At 43.9% G+C, this 23,859-nt stretch overlaps 1 protein-coding gene across 2 annotated transcripts in view; it reads left to right on the top strand.

Moving 5' to 3' along the window:
- Positions 1-6,315: 6,315 nt before the first annotated feature.
- plppr4a (phospholipid phosphatase related 4a) overlaps positions 6,316-23,859 on the top strand; it is a 32,054-nt gene continuing 14,510 nt past the window's right edge. Inside the window, exons 1-4 of one of the 2 annotated variants that reach the window (XM_014190215.2) lie at positions 6,316-6,762; positions 13,781-13,966; positions 20,440-20,569; positions 20,809-21,007. In XM_014190215.2, the coding sequence (XP_014045690.1) occupies positions 6,685-6,762; positions 13,781-13,966; positions 20,440-20,569; positions 20,809-21,007 (593 nt within the window). In that variant the 5' untranslated portion in view covers positions 6,316-6,684. The remainder of the gene's footprint in view (positions 6,763-13,780; positions 13,967-20,439; positions 20,570-20,808; positions 21,008-23,859) is intronic. The other variant, XM_014190219.2, reaches the window with a different exon arrangement.

Here is a 23,859-nt window from a genome sequence, read left to right as displayed (position 1 = left end):
TCATTAAACAACCCCGACTAGATTCCTACCGGTCTGTCATCTGTGCCCTTACAAGCACCTGGAAGAGAGCAACCCTACAGAATATACAGTCCACCAAGTCCTCAACTACAGTAACTACCAATTGGATATAACGAAAAAGTTACAAAAACATATACACCCCCCGTAAAAAAAAATCTAACAAAGACTAGAGATATCCCTACCTATAGCTGGTCAGTGGTTGGGATCCTCTCTCACATTAAAATATACCTGCAGTTGAGAGACAGATGGAGAAAGAGCATGATTTAGCCTTGTGTTTTTTATTCTAACACTGTCTGTCATCATAATCATCAGGAGGTGAAATGCAACACTGACCTTGGATCATTAACTCTGAGACTACTACATCTCTATCTGTATTTCAATGTAAAGCATCTCTTTAATAATACTTCCTGTTGACCCGACCAAGTGACCTCTCACTGATCATGTTGTGCCCTCTATGTAGCCAGTTCAAATGCGGGAGGGGTTCACTGACACAGCTGATATAACCTAGAGGATTTAGGGAGAAGGGGAGAGAGGGATGAGGTGAAGGATAGAGACTGTTATTGAGAAATTAATGTAGTTAAAGAGACAATGTTCAACAGGAATCTGTGTGTGTGGCCTCACCTGGTGTGCACACTAAGTGGTTGCAGAGTACGTTATGCTGAAAAACATGCACAGACACACAAGGACAAGCAATATAGCGTAGTTATAGAAATAATGAAGTGTCTTACTATTCTCCATGGTTAGCACTCTTGCCTGTTCTTTGAAGGTGGAAGGAGCCACAGTTATACACCCGAGCCTGCTTACTGCACAACACAATCCATCAATCAGATTGATACATGATTGTGTAGGTGTGGGTTATAGGGTGTCTAATTGTTCTACATTGTTTCGATATGGGTGACTTAAAATAGCCTGTTTTGTTTTTGTACAGACATCACACCCTTACCTACACAACACCCTCACCTGAGAATTAGAAATCAAAGGGAGAGAAACTGGGAATTGAATAACTGCAGTTGACATAGCTAAGTAAATGGAAGAATACTCTTATTGCAATGTGGATGGCTCTTAAACCTTTTAGGGATAGGGGGCAGCATTGGGAAGTTTGGATGAAAAGCGTGCCCAGAGTAAACTGCCTGTTACTCAGGCCCAGAAGCTAGAATATGCATATAATTGGTAGATTTGGATATAAAACACTCTACAGTTTCCAAACCCGTTAAAATAATGTATGTGAGTATAACAGAACTCATGTTGAAAACCTGAGAAAAATCCAACCAGGAAGTGGGAATTCTGATGTTTGTAGTTTTCAAGTGAATGCCTATCGAATATCCAGTGTCTGTGGTGTCAGATTGCACTTCCTAAGGCTTCCACTAGATGTCAACAGTCTTTAGACGTTGTTTCAGGCTTCTATTCTGAAAGGGGAGCGAATAAGAGCACTCAGAGCAGACGGCTTGGCTGAAAGCCTTTAGTTTAGTCACGCGCGTGGCCGTGAGCGCGATCTCCGTTCCCTTTCCTTTCTAATGAAAACAATATTGTCCGGTTGAAACATTATTGAATATTTATGAGAAAAACACCCTAAGGATTGATTAGAAACATCGTTTGACATGTTTCTACGAATGCAAATGGAACTTTTTTGACTTTTTGTCTAGACTTTGTGCATGCGCTTTGTGCATTTGGATTACTGGACTAAACGCGCAAACAAAAAGGAGGTATTTGGATATAAAGATTAACTTTATCGAACAAAACAAACATTTATTTTCTGACATGGAGTCCTGGGAGTGCCACCAGATGAAGATCATCAAAGGTTAGTGATTCATTTTAATGCTATTTCTGACTTTTGTGACACCTCTCCTTCTTTGGAAAATGGCTGTATGGTTTTTTGTGGCTAGACGCTGTCCTAACATAATTGCATGGTATGCTTTAGCCGTAAAGCCTTTTTGAAATTGGACACTGCGGTTGGATTAACAAGAAGTTTAACCTTCCCAGAAAGGTTAAAAGAGCCTTTGGTTGTGCATAGTATAGTCTATGGTGTTGCCAGGGAACAGCATTATCTTCGAAGAAGTAGGAGGTGAAGATCTCCCGCACACGGATTGCCTCTCTTGCTGCGTTGTTGGACCCCATCCTTGAAACATCCTGCAGAGCAGCAGACTTCTCCTCTGGCACACGGCGGCGAGCTGCAGATCCCCTCCTGGTCCTCGTTTCCATCCTCATGAAGTTACTGTATGCAGGACACAGGTATCAAATCAAATTGTATTAGTGACATGCGCCGAATACAACAGGTGTAGACCTTACAGTGAAATGATTACTTACGAGCCCCTAACCAACAATGCACAAAAAAATACGAATAAGAATAAGAAATAAAAGTAACAAGTAATTAAAGACCAGCAGTAAAATAACAATAGCGAGACTATATACAGGGGGGTACCGGTACAGAGTCAATGTGTGGGGGCACCGGTTAGTTGAGGTAATATGTACATGTAGGTAGAGTTATTAAAGTGACTATGCATAAATGATAACAACAGAGAGTAGCAGCGGTGTAAAAGGGGGGGGGCAATGCAAATAGTCTGGGTAGCCATTTAATTAGGTCTTCAGGAGTATTATGGCTTGGGGTAGAAGCTGTTTAGAAGCCTCTTGGTCCTAGACTTCTCTGCTACCGCTTGCCGTGCGGTAGCAGAGAGAACAGTATGTGACTAGGGTGGCTGAAGTCTTTCATAGGTAACCTTCACATGCCTGAATTCCCCCAGGAGGCTGTCCCAGATGGCCCTGGTCACCCAACTTTGTGCCCTACATGGTAACTGTAGACAATCGTTTTGAAGGAATCTCCAGTTACAAGGTACAGTATCTGTAGGAACAGTGGTGGTTGTAGCTTGTATGGCTCCTGGGCAACCCCCCCCCAGCGACCCCCTGGATTTTGGCACCACACGGCCAGGTCTCTCACCTCCTCCCTATAGGCTGTCGCGTCGTTGTCGGTGATCAGGCCTACCACTGTTGTGTCATCGGCAAACTTAATAATGGTGTTGGAGTCGTGCCTGGCCATGCAGTCAAGAGTGAACAGGGAGTACAGAAGGGGACTGAGCACGCGCCCCTGAGGGGCCCCTGTGTTGAGGGTCAGTGTGGCGGATGTGTTGTTACCTATCCTTACCACCTGGGGGCGGCCCGTCAAGAAGTCCAGGATCCAGTTGCAGAGGGATATGTTTAGTCCCAGGGTCCTTAGCTTATTGATGAGCTTTGAGGGCACTATGGTGTTGAATGCTGAGCTGTAGTCACTGAATAGCATTCTCACATAGGTGTTCCTTTTGTCCAGGTGGGAAAGGGCAGTGTGGAGTGCAATAGAGATTGCATCATCTGTGGATCTGTTAGGGCGGTATGCGAATTGGAGTGGGTCTAGGGTTTCTGGGATAATGGTGTTGATGTGAGCCATGACCAGCCTTTCAAAGCACTTCATGGCTACAGACGTGAGTGCTACGGGTCGATTTCTCTATTGTGTTATTGACTGTACGTTTATTTATCTCATGTGTAACTCTTTGTTGTTTGTGTCGCACTGCTTTGCTTTATCTTGGCCAGATCGCAGTTGTAAACGAGAACTTGCTCTCAACTGGCCTAACTGGTTAAATAAAGGTGAAATAAAAATAAAAAATGAGCCGTCCCACGTTCGCACCGCCCAACGGTCCCACGCCCTCTCCGCTTCTCACCGCTATCCTTCCATTGAAAATGAATGGGAAGCGGTGTTTCACAGTGCGTCACCACGTGCTAGTGTACACGGAGAATTAGAGGGTAAGGTGGAGCTCTCACCATGTCACCACCCATCAATTCCTCTCATATCTCCACAAATGTCTACACTCTTGGCAGTAAGGACTAGGGGTTGTTTCTGGACAGGCCATGTGTATTGTGATTGCTCAGCCAGTCAATCAGTCAGTCAGGCAGTCTGGGCACAGCCCCAAAAAATGTAATAGCTGTCAAATACTTGCTTATTCTGTCCTTGGAAGATTATCTCAATTACATTTCCTTGATTCGTTGCATCCTCATCTCCTTGTCTTCTTCTCATAACCCATTGGATGAGAAGGTCAGTGGTCCCTCCCCTTGATGCAAATAATCAAGGAAATGCAATTGAGATTCTCCCCTTGTTTCCTCCATTCCTCACCTCCCTCTCAAAGCACATTGGGGGACAAGAGTGAAGGTTCCTCCCCTCAGGCCCCAATGCACTTTCAAGGAGAGTCAAGGAGTGGAGGAAACAAGGACAGAAGAAGAAAGAATGTGATGTCTAGTTTTTACACACACACACACACACACACACTGCTTGAAGAGTTTCCTGATTATCATGATGTCGTTATTGGTTATTATTATTGTCCATGATTTTGTTGACAGAACCCATTGTATTATATTATTGTATTCAATTATTATATCAACTATAAAAAAATATAGAAATTCTCTTTTTCATTCTTTTGGAACGCTAAGCATGGCTATAAATGATAGTGAAGTTGACTAAAGCACAAACAGACCTGGCTACTAGGTTCCATATGACATGTCGAATGACATGTAGATGTTTTGTTGTTGCTATGGTCTCATTGTGCTTATCTAGACTGTAACTACACATGTGAAACTGCAAGAAAATCATATTTAAATGTATATCAAACCATTTTGAAAATTTGACTCTAATGTCACACATTGGCCCCTCTATTTATAGAATGACCCTAATGCAGTGCTTGGTCATTTTCGTTCATGGAGAAACCTACCATTAGCACCCATTTGGACCCCATTTAACAGAGGGAGTTGAAGAGACGTGCGCCCGCCCGCCCGCCCGCCCGCCTGCCCGCCCGCCTGCGTTTGTGGGTTTTAAGGACCTTACATGTTTTATAGCACACCATTGGCAATATTCCAGTAATAGCACTATTTCCTAGCTAATCACTGACAGTTGAAATGTCTGGACTGAATCTTTTCAATAATACTTTCAGTTAGAGCCCCTGGATGCTTCCTGAACATGTTACTTGACCAGGAAAAACTCTGTGTTATGCAGTAGATGTACTACAATTACATTTTAGTCATTTAGCAGACACTCTTATCCAGAGCGACTTACAGTAGTGAATGCATACATTTCATCCATTTATTTTTTTCTTCTCCGTATTGGTCCCCCGTGGGAATCAAACCCACAACCCTGGCATTGCAAACACCATGCTCTACCAACTGAGCCACACGGTACTCTATCACAAGGACAGTTTTTCTGGTCAGCTCACATGTCTCAGAAGAACTCAGGTCATTGTTTATCAGGTCCTTGAAGATAATTGGTCGTCAAGGGTAGGTACAGTACTAAGGTAGAGAGGAAAGGAAGCTTTTCATAACAATTGGGATGCTGTCTTCCCTTCTATTGTAATATTAAAGCTCTACCATTAGATGGCAGCAGTTATCTGCTTTGACTTCTGGACACCTGAGGTGAAACACATCTCATCAAACTTTTCTGCAGCCTACACTACAGCTATGCTTAATCCCCAAGCGCTTTTTATCTCATATCTGAAGTAATTCAAGAGAGAGTAAACTGGAGATGAACGCATGTGGGGTTTCCATTTCTGTCTGCACGAAGCTATTGTGGGTTATAAATAAACTGACTGCCCAGTGTTTATTGGAAGGACAGGGCAACTGATGGTGTGCTCTGAAATTCCCAAATGCCTTCCAGATAATGAATAAAGCTGAAATGACAGTCACAATACCATGATGATGCAACTGCCACCACCACATAAGAACATGAAGTGAACTCACTGACCACATGAAGGAGTTAACAGACACTGTGGTTGAGCTGAGCGTTTCAATCCCAGATGGGGTGGCACATTTCAACAAACTGTCTCAGTATTCACTAGGTTGTCATAAGAAAAAGTGGAAGATGGCAGGATTCTCACACTTAAAGACATGTGTGGAATAACACAGAAAGCAAGAGAAAATGGGCAAAACTGGATTGGAAAGCATTCTGTAAAAAGGGGAAAACCAGAGGGAAGTTGAGGATGTGTTTGTGTTGTACAGCAATGAAGTTGGAGGTGGGTATTTGTGTGTGTGTGTGTGTGTGTGTGCGTCTGTCTGTTCCTCTGCCTGCAGCTCTCTGATCTAGACCCCTAGACTACCAAGGCAAAATTGATTTTGTGTTGACATGAAAATGAACAATTAGTGGTGCAACACTAGAGGGTCGACTCTACGATAGTTATATGTGTAGCACATACAAACACTTGTCATGCACCCAGTATTCATTCGGGTATGCGCGTACTCTAATGCGCGCCACCCGTGCGAAAAATAGGTTTTTAGTACACTTGTTCTGACGTCACTTGTATCGATCTTTTTAGCATTTTCCTTCTCGATTCGTTCCACATCGTTGTTGTCATCTGCAAATACTAAATACTCACAAGGAATGTAATGCAATATTTGGAACATGTTTCTCCCCTCTATATACCTAATTACGCACAATGTTTTGAATTTTATCATTTGGTTTTGTGGCTGGTTTCGATACAGTGATTTTTTTGCGCGAGTGACTGGCTGCAGTGGAGCGGTCCCTTCAACACAAGCACGACACTTGGCGATGGAGCTGAAACCACCAGCTACAGAAGCGTAATCTCTTATATTGCCAAAATTACGGGCGGAATTAAATACAACTCTCTGTCTCCGGCCTCTCAAAGGAGAGACAGGAGGTTCATCATGTCTGCAAAAGAGAGATTAAAAGTGAAGGTGACCAAAGACAGCGTTACCTTGCTGCCATGTTTCTATTTCGTTGAGGTAGGTGAGTTAATGCAATTAGGAATTAGAATACTATAATAATAATATAATGTAATAGGATATCTATGGTTTTGAATGAATATGCGGTCACTGACAGCGGAAATGCAACAAAATGCAGCTGTATTTTATTGTATGCACCACATTGCCTACAGGTAGCCGCGCAAAATGTGTGTAATTTTCAGTCACGGCACTGTGCATTGGTATGGCAGTCACGATCAAAGCTAGGATTAATGATGAGGTTGCCATAAATCTACTTATTCAAGGTTAACGAGCTCTCTTCATGTCGTTCTGTCATTTGTGTTATATCACAGATTCATACAGTAGCGATGATGTAAAGTGGCGAACATGATAGAGAATAAATCATTTTAATCTTGTGACCCGAATAGTCACATCTCTCTTGTTTAATCTCTATTTTATTGATCATATAACTCAACACCCACATAATTTAGAGAATGTTCGAAAACTAGTTGGATTATGCAAAAATGACTCCCAAGGGTGCGTTCAAGAAAAAACAGGAAGGAAAATATTTAGCCCTGTTAGTTTTCTCCCACACAGTGATTATAATGAAACTGCAAATCATGAATATTGATATGCCATGCTAGTTTATGCAGCATGTGACGCCTATGTAAAATGACATAAGCCTATACAGCCAATGGATTGATTAATGCATTAGCATTTTCTGTGATTAGAGGCCTAACTGACAAAGACCATAATGTCATCTGCTGAATCTGGGAGCTCTCCATAGTACTGGATTATTATGAGTTTGATGATGCTTCAACAAATATGTAGGTTTTACCATTCATTATAGATCAATTGAAGATTAACCATAGATGATTACCTGAAAGAACATCGGGTGGGTCTCATATGTTTTCCCCTACATAGGCTGCATTTACACAGGCAGCCCAATTCTGATCATTTTTTTACACAAATTGATCTTTTGACCAATCAGCTCTGAAAAAGATCTGAATTGGGCTGCCTGTGTAAATGCATCCATTGAAGGCTATATGGCCTGGTTCTTGGATGTACACATGGGAGAGGGGCACGATGCCCATATTAAGTAGGACAAGCATTATCAGGGGGCTTCTATAGTGCAGGTAAGGAGGGTTGCAATGCAAACATATGTCATTGACAAGCAGAGGTTCTCTCTTCTTTGTCTGTTAACGCTGACTGTTTTGGTTTTACATTTACATTTTTTGTCATTTACCAGACGCTCTTATCCAGAGAGACTTACAGTTTGTGCATTCATCTTAAGGTACAGTTGAAGTCAGAAGTTTACATTCACCTTAGCCAAATACATTTAAACACAGTTTTTCACAATTCCTGACATTTGATCCTAGTAAAAATTCCCTGTCTTAGGTCAGTTAGGATCACCACTTTATTTTAAGAATGTGAAATGTCTGAATAATAGTAGAGAGAATGATATATTTCAGCTTTTATTTCTTTCATCACATTCCCAGTGTGTCAAGAGGTTTACGTACACTAAATTAGTATTTGGTAGCATTGCCTTTAAATTGTTTAACTTGGGTCAAATGTTTCAGGTAGCCTTCCACAAGCTTCCCACAATAAGTTGGGTGAATTTTGGCTCATTCCTCCTGACAGAGCTGGTGTAATGGAGTCAGGTTTGTAGGCCTCCTTGCTCACACATGCTTTTTCAGTTCTGCTCACAAATTTTCTATAGGATTGAGGTCAGGGCTTTGTGATGGCCACTCCAATACCTTGACTTTGTTGTCCTTAAGCCATTTGCCACAACTTTGGAAGTATGCTTGGGTACATTGTCCATTTGGAAGACCCATTTGTGATCAAGCTTTAATTTCCTGACTGATGTCTTGAGATGTTGCTTCAATATATCCACATAATTTTCCTCCCTCATGATGCCATCTATTTTGTGAAGTGCACCAGTCCCTCTTGCAGCAAAGCACCCTCACAAAATGATGCTGCCACCCCCGTGCTTCGCGGTTGGGAAGGTGTTCTTCGGCTTGCAAGTGTAACAGTATAGCTTCTGTCCCTCTCCTCGCCCCTACCTGGGCTCGAACCAGGGACCCTCCGCACACATCAACAGCTGACACCCACGAAGCATCGTTACCAATCGCTCCACAAAAGCCGTGGCCCTTGCAGAGCAAGGGGAACAACTACTTCAAGGCCTCAGAGCAAGTGACGTCACCGATTGAAATGCTATTAGCGCACACCCCGCTAACTAGCTAGCCATTTCACATTGGTTACACTCACCCCCCTTTTGACCTCCTCCTTTTCCACAGCAACTAGTGATCCGGGTCAACAGCATCAATGTAACAGTTTTAGCTTCTGTCTCTTTCCTCGCCCCTACCTGAGCTCGAATCAGGGACCCTCTGCACACATCAACAACTGACACCCACGAAGCATCGTTACCCATCGCTCCACAATAGCCGTGGCCCTTGCAGAGTAAGGGGAACAACTACTTCAAGGTCTTAGAGCGAGTGTCGTCACAGATTGAAATGCTATTAGTACGCACCCCGCTAACTAGCTAGCCATTTCACATTGGTTACACAAGCCTCCCCCTTTTCCTCCAAACATAACGATGGTCATTATGGACAAACAGTTCTATTTTTGTTTCATCAGACCAGAGGACATTTATCCAAATAGTACGATCTTTGTCCCCATGTGCAGTTGCAAACCGTAGTCTGGCTTTTTTATGGCGGTTTTGGAGCAATGGCTTCTTCCTTGCTGAGCGGCCTTTCAGGTTATGTTGATATAGGACTCGTTTTACTGTGGATATAGATACTTTTGTACTTGTTTCCTCCAGAATCTTCACAAGGTCCATTGCTGTTGTTCTGGGATTGATTTGCACTTTTCGCACCAAAGTACATTCATGACGGCTGCGTGGTCCCACGGTGTTTATACTTGCGTACTATTGTTTGTACAGATGAACGTGGTACCTTCAGGCATTTGGAAATTGCTTCCAAGGATGAACCAGACTTGTGGAGGTCTACAATAATTTTTCTGAGGTCTTGGCTGATTTCTTTTGATTGCCCTATGATGTCAAGGAAAGAGGCACTGAGTTTGAAGGTAGGCCTTGAAATACATCCACAGGTACACCTCCAATTAACTCAAATGATGTCAATTAGCCTATCAGAAGCTTCTAAAGCCATGACATCATTTTCTGGAATTTTTCAAGCTGTTTAATGGCACAGTCAACTTAGTGTATGTAAACTTCTGACCCACTGGCATTGTGATACAGTGAATTATAAGTGAAATAATCTGTCTGTAAACAATTGTTGGAAAAATGACTTGTGTCATGCACAAAGTAGATGTCCTAACCGACTTGCCAAAACTATAGTTTGTTAACAAGGAAGTTGTGGAGTGGTTGAAAAACGAGTATAAATGACTCCAACCTAAGTGTATGTAAACTTCCCACTTCAACTGTAGCTAGGTAAGACAACAAGATATCAGTCATCGTACGTCGAACTGTTCATCAATAAAGCAGCTATCAGCAAGGTCAGTGCTGCTCGATAACAACACAAATGTCCTGCTAACTTGTGAGTGAGAGGAAAACAAGATACGAGTAAGGAAAATGGAGAAACCACACAGTATTGCACGATGTCTAATTTGAGCACCAAGCAGCGTTCTCTGCTCCATCCTCTACTTCTTCCTCTACCCTCTTTAGCTGAATATGTCGACTGTGTTTGCTATGCTTCTATGGTTATGGTTGGTATTCGACTTTTGCTACATAACTACAGCAGAAGTGGCTAAAAACAATGGTTGCTCAAACAGAGCCTTCCAGATTTACTGGAATTGCATTTTTGAAATGTACCCTTTGGTGGGGGACAACCTACTGTTCCTCCTTACCTTCAGCCTATTTAGATGGATGTTCCTTTACAACTGCTTAGTGACAGGCAAGATGGTCATGCAGATCATCATTCAGTTATTTGCTTCATGGAGCTCAATTATATAGTTAATTAACTGGTGTCATCACAACAAGCAGAAAGCCTACACATAACCTGGATGTCAGTAATCAAACAGATGCAGGAACAGACTTGCATGATAAGCTCTTATTAAACGAGCACAAGGTTGCAAAATGCTGTCAGTATGGTGGGCAACCAGGCAGCATCCATGTAGCATAGCTCCTAAGGTGTTTGTTTGTGATTAGGTTTATACCAATAGTTTGCTAGGCATTATTTTGATGCCATTGTTTATGTCCGTTTATTTTTTTGCTCATAAATAGTAGGTAAAAATTCTGGTTTTGGTTGTTTTAGTAGTAGTAGTAGTAGTAGTAGTAGTAGTAGTAGTAGTAGTAGTAGTAGTAGTATAGTGGTGGCAGTAATAGTAGTAGTAGTAGTAGCAGCAGTTGTATAGTAGTAGCATTATTAGTATCAGTAGTAGTATAGTAGCAGTACATAGTAGCATTGTCAGCTGTTGTGGTGGTTAGTTGAACCAGTTATTGTAGTATCATATCAATCATGATGATCCTCTTCATTATTTTGTTAATGCCAGTATAGTTTTAAGCAAGACCTTATCGTTTATAGCGCTGGTATATTAGCAGGTTGAAATTGCATGAAGAAATAATCCATTGACCCATACTGGGTTGGCTCTAAATTCCTTCTGGTTGGAGTCTTAAATTACCTGAATTAGTCTAATTTAGAAATAGTGATTCAATCAGATGAAACGTTAACTGGCGATAGCCGACACCTGCATAACTGATGTTTTGGCGGTGTCAGAGGTATAACTGCGTTGGAGCTGTTAAATCAGGGAGCAGCTGCTTGTCACGAACCTACACCCATCCCATTCGCGTTACAAGTTCAGAATGAGAAAGTTTAGGCTATATAGAAATATATATATATATATATAACCTTTATTTAACTAGGCAAGTCAGTTAAGAACAAATTCTTATTTACAATGACGACCTACCCCGGCCAAACTCGGACGACGCTGGGCCAATTGTGCGCTGCCCTATGGGACTCCCAATCACGGTGGGATGTGATACAGCCTGGATTCAAACCAGGGACTGTAGTGACGCCTCTTGCACTGAGATGCAGTGCCTTAGACCAGTACGCCACTCGGGAGCCCTAATAACGAAGCTCAAATCATCCAACTAAATAATTTGGATTTCTAACAGCCTAATGGAAGTGTAGAATACATCTCAAATTCTGGTGTTTCGAAATTGTAAACAAGGCTGCATGGGATTTCTCTTAATATGACTCCATGCAGCTAATGGCAATGTCTGCTTTAGGCATAATGCCAGGAGCCCCTTGTGGATTTGACAGCTCTAACGCAGTTCCACCTCCAACATGTGGATATCGGCTAAAGCGGGTCTGATTGAATTGAGCCCTTAGTCTCCATCATTCAGTGCATGATGGAGAAAGCCTCAGGAGGGAAGAGGGAGGAGTTGTGTAGGGCCAGGAGATTTTCCTTACCTTGTGACCTGGTGCGAGAAACTCCTGGTGCGAGAAAGTCCCATTTGTGTACATTTACTTTAAAGTGTTCCCCCTACTGTAACCCCCGTCCCCAACAGAGAATATTGATCTCACTCATGTAAGATCTGTAAATGTAGCTCCTGAAGACGCCTTTGGTCAGCTGTATAAGATAACATTTCCCTTCAAACGTTACATTTCCATCCTTTTTGATCGCTTGCCCATACTGATCCCCAACAGATCGTATGCTATCCCGTTCTGTTGCTGTTGTAATCATTTGTAATCTCCATTGGTAAGAGGCATATGGAAACTGCCTGTGTGATTGCTGTAGAAATTCAGTTCTCGCAGAGCACTCAGATAATTGCTTTGCTTTGCTGAGGTAGAGAGAACTATAAATGGAGAATGAATGGAAAATCCACCCTGTGTAACTACTGTGCTTTCATAAGCCACTCATGTATGTTCTCTATGTTCAGGTCATGTTCTGCGATACACAGTGTTTTTGTAGTTGGGTAATAGTTTCAAGTTTCATTAGTCGTAGGTACGGGATACACATGGTATACACCTTCCAATGAAATGCTTACTTGCAGGTTCCTTCTCGACAATACAACAACAATAAGAAAATAAGAAAAGATAAGAGTACAAACATAAAGTAACTCAGTTGGTCGTCAACAGGTGCAGGGGTAAAGCTTTTATATAGACTTCCATTCTGTTATGTTAGCCATTACAAATATAATTGGGGTCCAATCACTCTTACTACAATTGTGTATAATATAGAACCACTTATTCCTATTGTATCCTTTATGTTTTTTAGTTTGCCAAATTAAATTGTAGTTCAAGTTATTAAGTCACTGAATGGAAGCATATTCTGATCCTTTGTGGCCCTGTCTGGAAAGAGAATTATAGTTTAAAAGTCCTCAGCACTCAGGAAGTATGAGGATTACTCAGGAAGGATGAGGATTACTCAGGAAGGATGAGGATCACTCAGGAAGGATGAGAATTACTCAGGAAGGATGAGGACTACTCAGGAAGGATGAGGATTACTCAGGAAGGATGAGTATCATTCTGGAAGGATTAGGATTACTCAGGTCAAGATAAGGATCACTCAGGGAGGATGAAGATTACTCAGGAAGGATGAAGATTACTCAGGAAGGATGAAGATTACTCAGGAAGGATGAGGATTACTCAGGAAGGATGAGGATCACTCAGGAAGGATTATGATTACTCAGGAACTATGAGGATTACTCAGGAAGGATGTCATTTTGAAGAATAGTGGGTTGTCTTCTGGATGGCTTGTCTGACAGCGCTCTAATGTTAGTCTGTTTTCGGTCTGCTGCTTGCTATATGTTCTTAAGACAGCTTCTAACCTTTCCCCCTCTTTGTCTCTCATCTCTCACTCTCTTTCTGTCTCAAATATCTCTCTATCACCCTCTGCTTTATATATATCTCTCTCCCTATCTTTATTTTTCTGTCTTCCTCTATCTATCCCCTCATCCTCATCTCTCTGTCTTCCCTACCACTACCCCTCTAAAATCCCCCTCTCTCTCTTTCACTCTCTCTCTTTCGCTCCACCTGTCTCTCTTGTTCTCTTTCCCCCTCTTCTCTCTCTCTCTCTCTCTCTCTCTCTCTTCCTCTAGCTTCCCATCCTGGCCTCCTCTGTGGTCAGTCTGTATTTTCTGGAGCTGACCGATGTGTTCAAACCGGTGCGGTCGGGTTACAGCTGCAATGACCGAAGTCTGAGCATGCCCTACATCGAGCCCGCGCAGGAGGCCATCCCTTTCCTCATTCTCTTCAGTCTGGCCTTCGCTGGACCTGCAGCCACGGTCAGTGTAACCACAAACCTCATTCCTGTGGTGGAATTATTGTAATCAAAAGGAGAGTCTCTCCTTAGATTTCTTCAAAACAATCAAACTTTATTATTTAATTAGTGCAGTAATGGAGCTGGTCGGTAAACACCCCTGGAGGTGATCACTGAGAACTCAACGAGCGGATTTGAGCCACAGCATTTTAGAGCAAAATCCATCCTCCTGGATGTTCATGACAAACAACAGATGTATGGAATGGGTCACAAGGTTAAGATTTGTATAAAAGATACTTATAATTCACAGAGGACAGTATCTCATTGTGTAGAGACCAGGGTTTGGCCCTGGAGTCATCTCTCCCTGGTACCTTATAGAATAGAAACATTAACTCATGCTCATGCTGGAATGCAGTATCACCCAAAGACATCGTAAATCTTCTAGAGGCTCATCCTCAGTAAAACACACACAGATGAGCAATCTTACAACCCCTTATTCGTTTGCATAAAACAACCATTTGATGCAATAACAGCATTATAACATAATCTTGTAATTTCTACCATAATCCCCTATTTTGAGAATTCTCTCAATTTAAAAGAAAATTACAAGATTTAAGAACATTAACTCACATGTAGAAAATGCATACATTCTTCATAAAACAAGAAGCATAAAAGCAATAACTCATTGCATGTGTTCCTGCATGTGACCAGCTGCTATAGCACTGGCTCAGCCTCCTCCCAAGAAGTTTAGCACTGTCTCCCATTTCATCCTCCAACACATATTCTAACCATTCTACCAATTGGTCTGGGGAGGTCACCTGCACGAACCCATGAAGAAAAACAAAAGATGCATACAGATTATGAGGTTCAAAGCTATATCTTCATAGACAGTGAAAAGCACATATTTAATGCATAATGCAGCGCATGCAACAATGGAGTTTAATAAAATAAGCTTTAGTTATCTAGCACACTCCAATGGATCAGCATGGTGGAAATAGCTATTTCCATCCCAGAAACAAAAATTAGCAGATCTTGTTGGACAAATCCAGGTAGTGACTCCTGGTTTAAGTAAAATGTATTCCGTTGATGCCTAAAGAACATGACCCAAGACAAGCATCATGATTCCACTATTTGTAAGGGAATGCCTATAGATCAAATAGATTAGGATCAGTTTTACTCTCCAGATCAGAGTTCACCCTCTCCGTTCACCAGAGCATGCTGAGAATAGTGTCAATGTCTTTAATTCATAACAGCAGTGTGCTCTTACTCTCAAGGGACCCTAATTGCACTACCAAGGGATCACGTCTAAGGCTTTAGGGCCTGTTTGCTGGCAAACTCACTCAGTCCTGGTTTACTCTCTGTGAGTGTGAATAGTCCCCCTCTAAGGGTTCTATATTTAGTGTACCAGCAAAATTCACTCTTCATATTTCACTTCTAAGGGTTACTCACGGCCAGCATACCCTTATACTCATGTGTGTTCCTTCCAAAGGGTTCATCCACATATCAGTGCTCACATCTTATGGTTTATTCATGCTGAATGAGAGTTCACTCCTAAGGGTCCAGGGAGAATCCAAAGGGTTTGCTTACAATGTCTGGGGTTCATTCCAAAAAAGTATCACATTTAATAACTTTGCATTCTCATTTTCCTGGATTTATCAGAAGGGTTTTCTCCCAATGGTATGCTCAGATGTGTTTACTCATGCAGATGAATTCACTCATAGGCTATGGGATCACTTCTGAGGGAAGTGTAAGCTCCCTAGAGTTTTTTCCTGTAGAGTGGTTCCGCTTTTAGGGTCTAGTTAAGAATAGGTTTTCATTGTTTTAATATCTCACTCTTCCAGAAGTGTTCCGCTCTTGGGTGTAGGGGTCAAGTGTCATCATTTTGCTAAAGGTCATGGTTTTGTAATAGTATCTTCTATAAAGATAACATCTCTATGTTGTTCTGTCTATGGTGTCTTCTGTATTCATTACACTAGTAATGTGAGAAAACAGGTGTCTGCGAGACAGGTTCCCATGGACTTTTATGAAAAGTGTTGGCCTAAAATATAATGTCCTGATTTTGCTGGTTGATGATCACCCCAAATCTCCATTAATTTGACATATTATATTCATACAATTCTCCATTAATTTGATGTGTTATATTTAAACAATTCTCCATTAATTTGACGTGTTATATTCATACAATTATCCATTAATTGGACATGTTATATTTGTACAGTTCTTAGCGTTACTCTGCTGCTGCTCTCTCTCAATGCTCCTCAGCAAAAATTCCTCTGACAGCGTCTCGCTCGGCGACACATTCTCTTTCTCTCCTTCGACTGTTATCACCTAGGCAACCTGCGGGGTGGTGCTTCTTGCAGTGTCATGCCTTGTCTTTCAGGCCCGTACAGTTTGGCTGGCGCTGTCAGCTTCGATTGGACTGCCGCCCACCTAGGGCCACTGTCAGAACATCAACACCGACAGACAGAGGGACAGACAGAAAGACAGACAGACAGATTTTATGACTTGTAAAACAGCTTCCTAGTGAAGGGTTTTCTTGTTTTTGTTTATGCTTGAATGATTTGGTTTTGATGTTTGGTCGAAACACAGATTACACTTGGTTTCTCTATGTTGCTTTCTTTGACTTTAGCTATGACGACGTTATCACACTATGACACTGGCTTCGCAGGCAACTTGGATACGGTTCAGATATTTAGCTGCGACTTGTAATCTAATTCCTTTTGTTGAGAAGAAATAGGTCACTAGGTCATCTTTAGTATTACACACAAAAACTACAGACAGCCAAAAATACAAAGCCATACTGAAAACCTTTCAGTATAATGGCTTTGCCTCTAGCAACATGTTCAATGATGGTTAATGCAACTCCTATCGCTCTCCTTGAGTCATTAACTTCATATTGGGTCTCTTCTTTAAGAAATGCAGTATCATCTATATAACATCACTACACTGCAGCAGGAGATATGATTGCCTTGACTATATATACTGCCTGCTTAATTTGTTCCCACTCACTGATCCTCTCATCATTAAAGTAAATGCAGGCATTGCCCTATTAAATGTCATGCACCTCCTACTGTGCCGAACGCACACGTTAATCTGTACAGTATAGGCTATATAGTAGTAATTGATCCTAGAATTTTTTTTTTTTAAACATAGGCTGTTAAAGAACAGTAACAAAATTTGACAATAAATACTAAGTTGTTCAGAGAGGGCGTGCCTACAGTGAGGTAAAAGAGTATTTGATCCCCTGCTGATTTTGTACGTTTGCCCACTGACAAAGAAATGATCAGTCTATCATTTTAATGGTAGGTTTATTTGAACAGTGAGAGACAAAATAACCACACAAAAAAATCCAGAAAAACGCATGTCAAAAATGTTATAAATTGATTTGCATTTTAATGAGGGAAATAAGTATTTGACCCCCTCTCAATCAGAAAGATTTCTGGCTCCCAGGTGTTTTTTATACAGGTAACGAGCTGAGATTAGGAGCACACTCTTAAAGGGAGTGCTCCTAATCTAGGCTTGTTACCTGTATAAAAGACACCTGTCCACAGAAGGAATCAATCAATCAGATTCCAAACTCTCCAGCATGGCCAAGACCAAAGAGCTCTCCAAGGATGTCAGGGACAAGATTGTAGACCTACACAAGGCTGGAATGGGCTACAAGACCATTGCCAAGCAGCTTGGTGAGAAGGTGACAACATTTGGTGCGATTATTCGCAAATGGAAGAAACACAAAAGAACTGTCAATCTCCCTCGGCCTGGGGCTCCATGCAAGATCTCACCTCGTGGAGTTGCAATGATCATGAGAACGGTGAGGAATCAGCCCATAACTACACGGGAGGATCTTGTCAATGATCTCAAGGCAGCTGGGACCATAGTCACCAAGAAAACAATTGGTAACACACTATGCCGTGAAGGACTGAAATCCTGCAGCGCCCGCAAGGTCCTCCTGCTCAAGAAAGCACATATACATGCCCGTCTGAAGTTTTCCAATGAACATCTGAATGATTCAGAGGACAACTGGGTGAAAGTGTTGTGGTCAGATGAGACCAAAATGGAGCTCTTTGGCATCAACTCAACTCGCTGTGTTTGGAGGAGGAGGAATGCTGCCTATGACCCCAAGAACACAATTCCCACCATCAAACATGGAGGTGGAAACATTATGCTTTGGGGGTGTTTTCCTGCTAAGGGGACAGGACAACTTCACCGCATCAAAGGGACGATGGACGGGGCCATGTACCGTCAAATCTTGGGTGAGAACCTCCTTCCCTCAGCCAGGGCATTGAAAATGGGTCGTGGATGGGTATTCCAGCATGACAATGACCCAAAACACACGGCCAAGGCAACAAAGGAGTGGCTCAAGAAGAAGCACATTAAGGTCCTGGAGTGGCCTAGCCAGTCTCCAGACCTTAATCCCATAGAAAATCTGTGGAGGGAGCTGAAGGTTCGAGTTGCCAAACGTCAGCCTCGAAACCTTAATGACTTGGAGAAGATCTGCAAAGAGGAGTGGGACAAAATCCCTCCTGAGATGTGTGCAAACCTGGTGGCCAACTACAAGAAACGTCTGACCTCTGTGATTGCCAACAAGGGTTTTGCCACCAAGTACTAAGTCATGTTTTGCAGAGGGTCAAATACTTATTTCCCTCATTAAAATGTAAATCAATTTAAAACATTTTTGACATGCGTTTTTCTGGATTTTTTGTTGTTGTTATTCTGTCTCTCACTGTTCAAATAAACCTACCATTAAAATTATAGACTGATCATTTCTTTGTCAGTGGGCAAACGTACAAAATCAGCAGGGGATCAAATACTTTTTTCCCTCACGGTATGTGCCAAGTGAAATCTCACACGCTGGTTAGATGGTTCGACCCAGATGTTTAGTGTTTCCACACAGGTCAGTTGTTTCTCCCCAGCAGGTGAGATGGTACGTGCTAGCTGTTTAAGGTTTGTCCCAGCTGTCGTCCAGTTGTAACAGATCTCTACCTCAGCATAGCGTCAGGTGTCACAGGCAGACAGTTAGTGTAGCTGCCCCACAGGCAGACAGTTAGTGTAGCTGCCCCACAGGCAGACAGTTAGCGTAGCTGCCCCACAGGCAGACAGTTAGCGTAGCTGCCCCACAGGCAGACAGTTAGTGTAGCTGCCCCACAGGCAGACAGTTAGCGTAGCTGCCCCACAGGCAGACAGTGAGCGTAGCTGCCCCACAGGCAGACAGTTAGTGTAGCTGCCCCACAGGCAGACAGTTAGCGTAGCAGCCCCACAGGCAGACAGTTAGCGTAGCTGCCCCACAGGCAGACAGTTAGTGTAGCTGCCCCACAGGCAGACAGTTAGTGTAGCTGCCTCAATGTCAGGCTGTCAGTGTAGCTGCCTCATTGTCAGGCTGTCAGTGTAGTTACCTCATTGTCAGGCTGTCAGTGTAGTTACCTCATTGTCAAGCTGTCAGTGTAGTTACCTCATTGTCAGGCTGTCAGTGTAGCTGCCTCATTGTCAGGCTGTCAGTGTAGTTACCTCATTGTCAGGCTGTCAGTGTAGTTACCTCATTGTCAGGCTGTCAGTGTAGCTGCCTCATTGTCAGGCTGTCAGTGTAGTTACCTCTTTGTCAGGCTGTCAGTGTAGCTGCCTCATTGTCAGGCTGTCAGTGTAGCTGCCTCATTGTCAGGCTGTCAGTGTAGTTGCCTCATTGTCAGGCTGTCAGTGTAGCTGCCTCATTGTCAGGCTGTCAGTGTAGCTGCCTCATTGTCAGGCTGTCAGTGTAGCTGCCTCATTGTCAGGCTGTCAGTGTAGCTGCCTCATTGTCAGGCTGTCAGTGTAGTTACCTCATTGTCAGGCTGTCAGTGTAGCTGCCTCATTGTCAGGCTGTCAGTGTAGTTACCTCATTGTCAGGCTGTCAGTGTAGTTACCTCATTGTCAAGCTGTCAGTGTAGTTACCTCATTGTCAGGCTGTCAGTGTAGCTGCCTCATTGTCAGGCTGTCAGTGTAGTTACCTCATTGTCAGGCTGTCAGTGTAGTTACCTCATTGTCAGGCTGTCAGTGTAGCTGCCTCATTGTCAGGCTGTCAGTGTAGTTACCTCATTGTCAGGCTGTCAGTGTAGCTGCCTCATTGTCAGGCTGTCAGTGTAGCTGCCTCATTGTCAGGCTGTCAGTGTAGTTACCTCATTGTCAGGCTGTCAGTGTAGCTGCCTCATTGTCAGGCTGTCAGTGTAGTTACCTCATAGGCGCGTACTGTAGTTTAGCTGATTCACAAGCAGAAGGTTTAGGTGGTGGAGCAGCCCTGCATTGACTTTAGCTGTCTGTCCTTCCCTAACAGCTGCTGCTATCCACAGGCAACTCATAACTGAGATTATGAATAACTTATCTGTCAGTTAGTGTCATTGCCATTTAAATTCCAGCCAATTCAGGAATGGAATTGCACTCCTATTAATAAATTATTAGGTCCAATTATTCAACATGCAGGAATTAAACCCTCACTCTGTCTGTCCTTTCTGTCAAATCTCTCCGTAGATAATGATAGGCGAAGGTATCCTGTATTGCTGTCTGTCCAGGAAAAAGAGTGGGGTCAAAACAGAGGCCAATATCAACGCAGCCGGCTGCAATTTCAACTCGTATATACGGCGAGCTGTTCGGTTTGTTGGTAAGTTTTGGTATTTTCTCAATCATTACATTTTGAAAAACATATGGTCTATCTCACTTCACAAAACATACACTCTGTGGGACCTAGCTGTGTAGTGAACAGCCACATGTTTTGTATAGTGTTTTGTCTTGTCTTTTGGTGATTAGCTGAGTAATATCTCCCTTGCTCTCCCGCTTTCTGTCCCTACCTTTGCGGGTTGTCTCTCCCTCTCCCCTCTTCCTCCCATCTCTCTCTACCAGGGGTTCATGTATTTGGCTTATGCATCACGGCTCTCATCACTGACATCATCCAGCTGTCGACAGGTTACCACGCCCCCTACTTCCTGACAGTGTGTAAACCCAACTACACCACGCTCAACATGACCTGTGACGACAGCTCCTTCATCATAGAGGACATCTGTTCTGATGGAGCAGACCCAGCCGTCATCAACTCTGGCAGGTCAGAGTGCTGATCTAGGATCATTTTTGCGTTAATAAGTAATAATAAATAAGATTACATGGACAGGGAAAATCTGATCCTTGATCAGAATTCCTACCCTGAGACAGTTTATGGATTCGGGCCCAGTAAAGCAGAATGTTCTGAAAATGTATTTAAAATATGCATAGAGATTTGAATGACGCATGCACCATCACCCTCAGGAGAAACTAGATGGTTGGTAGAACATGTGGTTGACCATGGCAGTAAGCATTTATGAATAATCTCCACTGTGTCTGTGGAAACAGGTGTAGGGTGAAGTTGCACCTAGACCAGGGGTGGGAAAATACGGCCCGCGGGAAGTATGACTATTTTTATTTGAAGGGAGGAGGTATTATTAAAAAAACACTCCAGGCCACTCTTGAATGTCTAAAACTTGACAGAAAGTATGTTGAAATTATAATGGACCTGTATATTTTAAAATAACTGTGTCACGTTCCTCGTATTCTCCCTCATCGGAAGATATGTCGAAATCACTCGATGACCAATACGCAGCAGGTTGACTGTTCCACATCATCTTTATTTTAGATGGAAACGACAAAACAAAATAAACACGCAGAGGAGAAAGGTGACAGTTTCACAGGTGAAACGAAACACAGTGCAAAATTACAATTACCCACAAAAATCAAACACAAACACACCCCACTATATGGGACTCTCAATCAAAGGCAGATAGACAACACCTGCCTTCAACTGAGAGTCCCAACCCCAATTAACCAAACAAACATACACTCACTAAACTCCACATAGAAATACCTAACCTAGAACCTACCCCAACACTCACAACCCCACTATACCATAACCAAACATAACTGCCACGTCCTGACCAAATATAATACAAAAAAACCTAAGTATATGGTCAGGACGTGACATTACCCCCCCTAAAGGTGCATACACTGAATGCACAAAACCAACAGAAAAAAACAAAAAAAAAAAACCACACAATTAACCTCCTAACTAAAGGGAGGGAAGGGAGGGTGGCTGCCGTCAACGACGGCACAGTGCTACACCCCCTCCCCAACCCACCTCTATTGGAGGTGGCTCCGGTTCTGGCCTACTGTCCAACAGACCGTAGACAGACCTGTTGGGCTTAGGACAGTAGGCAGACTTCTTTGGTTCTGGTTCGTGGGCCGACTCCGTCGGTCCCAAGCTGTAAGCAGACTCCTTCGGTTCTGGGTTGTAGGCAGAATCATCACAGTCATAGTTAATCAACTTTATTTTAGAATTGTGACCAGACTCACCCGGTTCTGGGTCACAGGCAGCTCCCCTCAGTCCCGGGTCGCAAGAGGTTGTCGGATACTCTGGTCCGCACCCGGTGTCGAATCCTCTGGGCCGCACCCCGGTGTCGGATCCTCCGACGGCCCTGACCCAGGATTCACCAGGCTGGGGAGACATGATGGATGCCTGGCCCTGGGCACAGGCACAGGACTCACCAGGCTGGGGAGACCCACTGAAGGCCTGGTCCTGGGAGGTGGCACAGGATGAACCAGGATGGGGAGACCCACTGGAGGCCTGGTCCGAGGAGGTGGCACAGGACGGACCAGGATGGGGAGACCCACTGGAGGCCTGGTCCTGGGAGGTGGCACAGGATGAACCAGGATGGGGAGACCCACTGAAGGCCTGGTCCTGGGAGGTGGCACAGGACTCACCAGGCTGGGGAGACCCACTGAAGGCCTGGTCCTGGGAGGTGGCACAGGATGAACCAGGATGGGGAGACCCACTGGAGGCCTGGTCCGAGGAGGTGGCACAGGACGGACCAGGATGGGGAGACCCACTGAAGGCCTGGTCCTGGGAGGTGGCACAGGATGAACCAGGATGGGGAGACCCACTGGAGGCCTGGTCCGAGGAGGAGGCACAGGATAAACCGGGCTGTGGGGGAGCACTGGAGTTCTGGTACGGACACTCTTTACCCACACTCCAGGCTGAATGCCCACTTTGGCCCGGCACGGGCGGAGAGCAGGCATTGGGCGAACTGGACCCTCCCAGCGCTCTGGAGACACAGTGCGCAACGCCGGCGCAGGATAACCTGGACCGAGGAGGCGCACTGGAGACCAGACGCGCTGAGCTGGCACCATCCGCCCTGGCTCGATGCCTGCACTCGCATGGCACTTGCGGGGGCTGGTATGTAGCGCACCGGGCTTTGAACGTGCACTGGGGACACCGTGCGCTCCACAGCATAACACGGTGTCTTACCAGTACCACGCTGCTTCCGGTAAGCACGGGGAGTTGGCTTAGGTCTACCACCTGACTCCGCCAATCTCCCCGTGTGCCCCCCCAAAAAAATTGTGGGGCTGCCTCCCGTGTCCGTTGCGCTCCCTCTCCTCATACCAGCGCCTCTCAGCTCTCGCCGCCTCGATCTCCCACTGTGGGCGGCGATAATCCCCCGCTTGAGTCCATGGTCCTTTCCCGTCCAGGATTTCCTCCCAAGTCCATGACTCCAGATAGCCTTTCTCCTGGTGCCTCTCCTTGTGCTGCTCCTTCCTCTGCTGCTTGGTCCGTTGTCGGTGGGTAATTCTGTCACGTTCCTCGTATTCTCCCTCATCGGAAGATATGTCGAAATCACTCGATGACCAATACGCAGCAGGTTGACTGTTCCACATCATCTTTATTTTAGATGGAAACGACAAAACAAAATAAACACGCAGAGGAGAAAGGTGACAGTTTCACAGGTGAAACGAAACACAGTGCAAAATTACAATTACCCACAAAAATCAAACACAAACACACCCCACTATATGGGACTCTCAATCAAAGGCAGATAGACAACACCTGCCTTCAACTGAGAGTCCCAACCCCAATTAACCAAACAAACATAC

This window comes from Salmo salar, chromosome ssa03 (assembly GCF_905237065.1).
Source record: "Salmo salar chromosome ssa03, Ssal_v3.1, whole genome shotgun sequence".
Classification (NCBI taxonomy): Eukaryota; Metazoa; Chordata; class Actinopteri; order Salmoniformes; family Salmonidae; genus Salmo; species Salmo salar.
The sequence above is the reverse complement of the archived record's forward strand: the minus strand, read 5'-3'. Positions and strand labels throughout refer to the sequence as shown.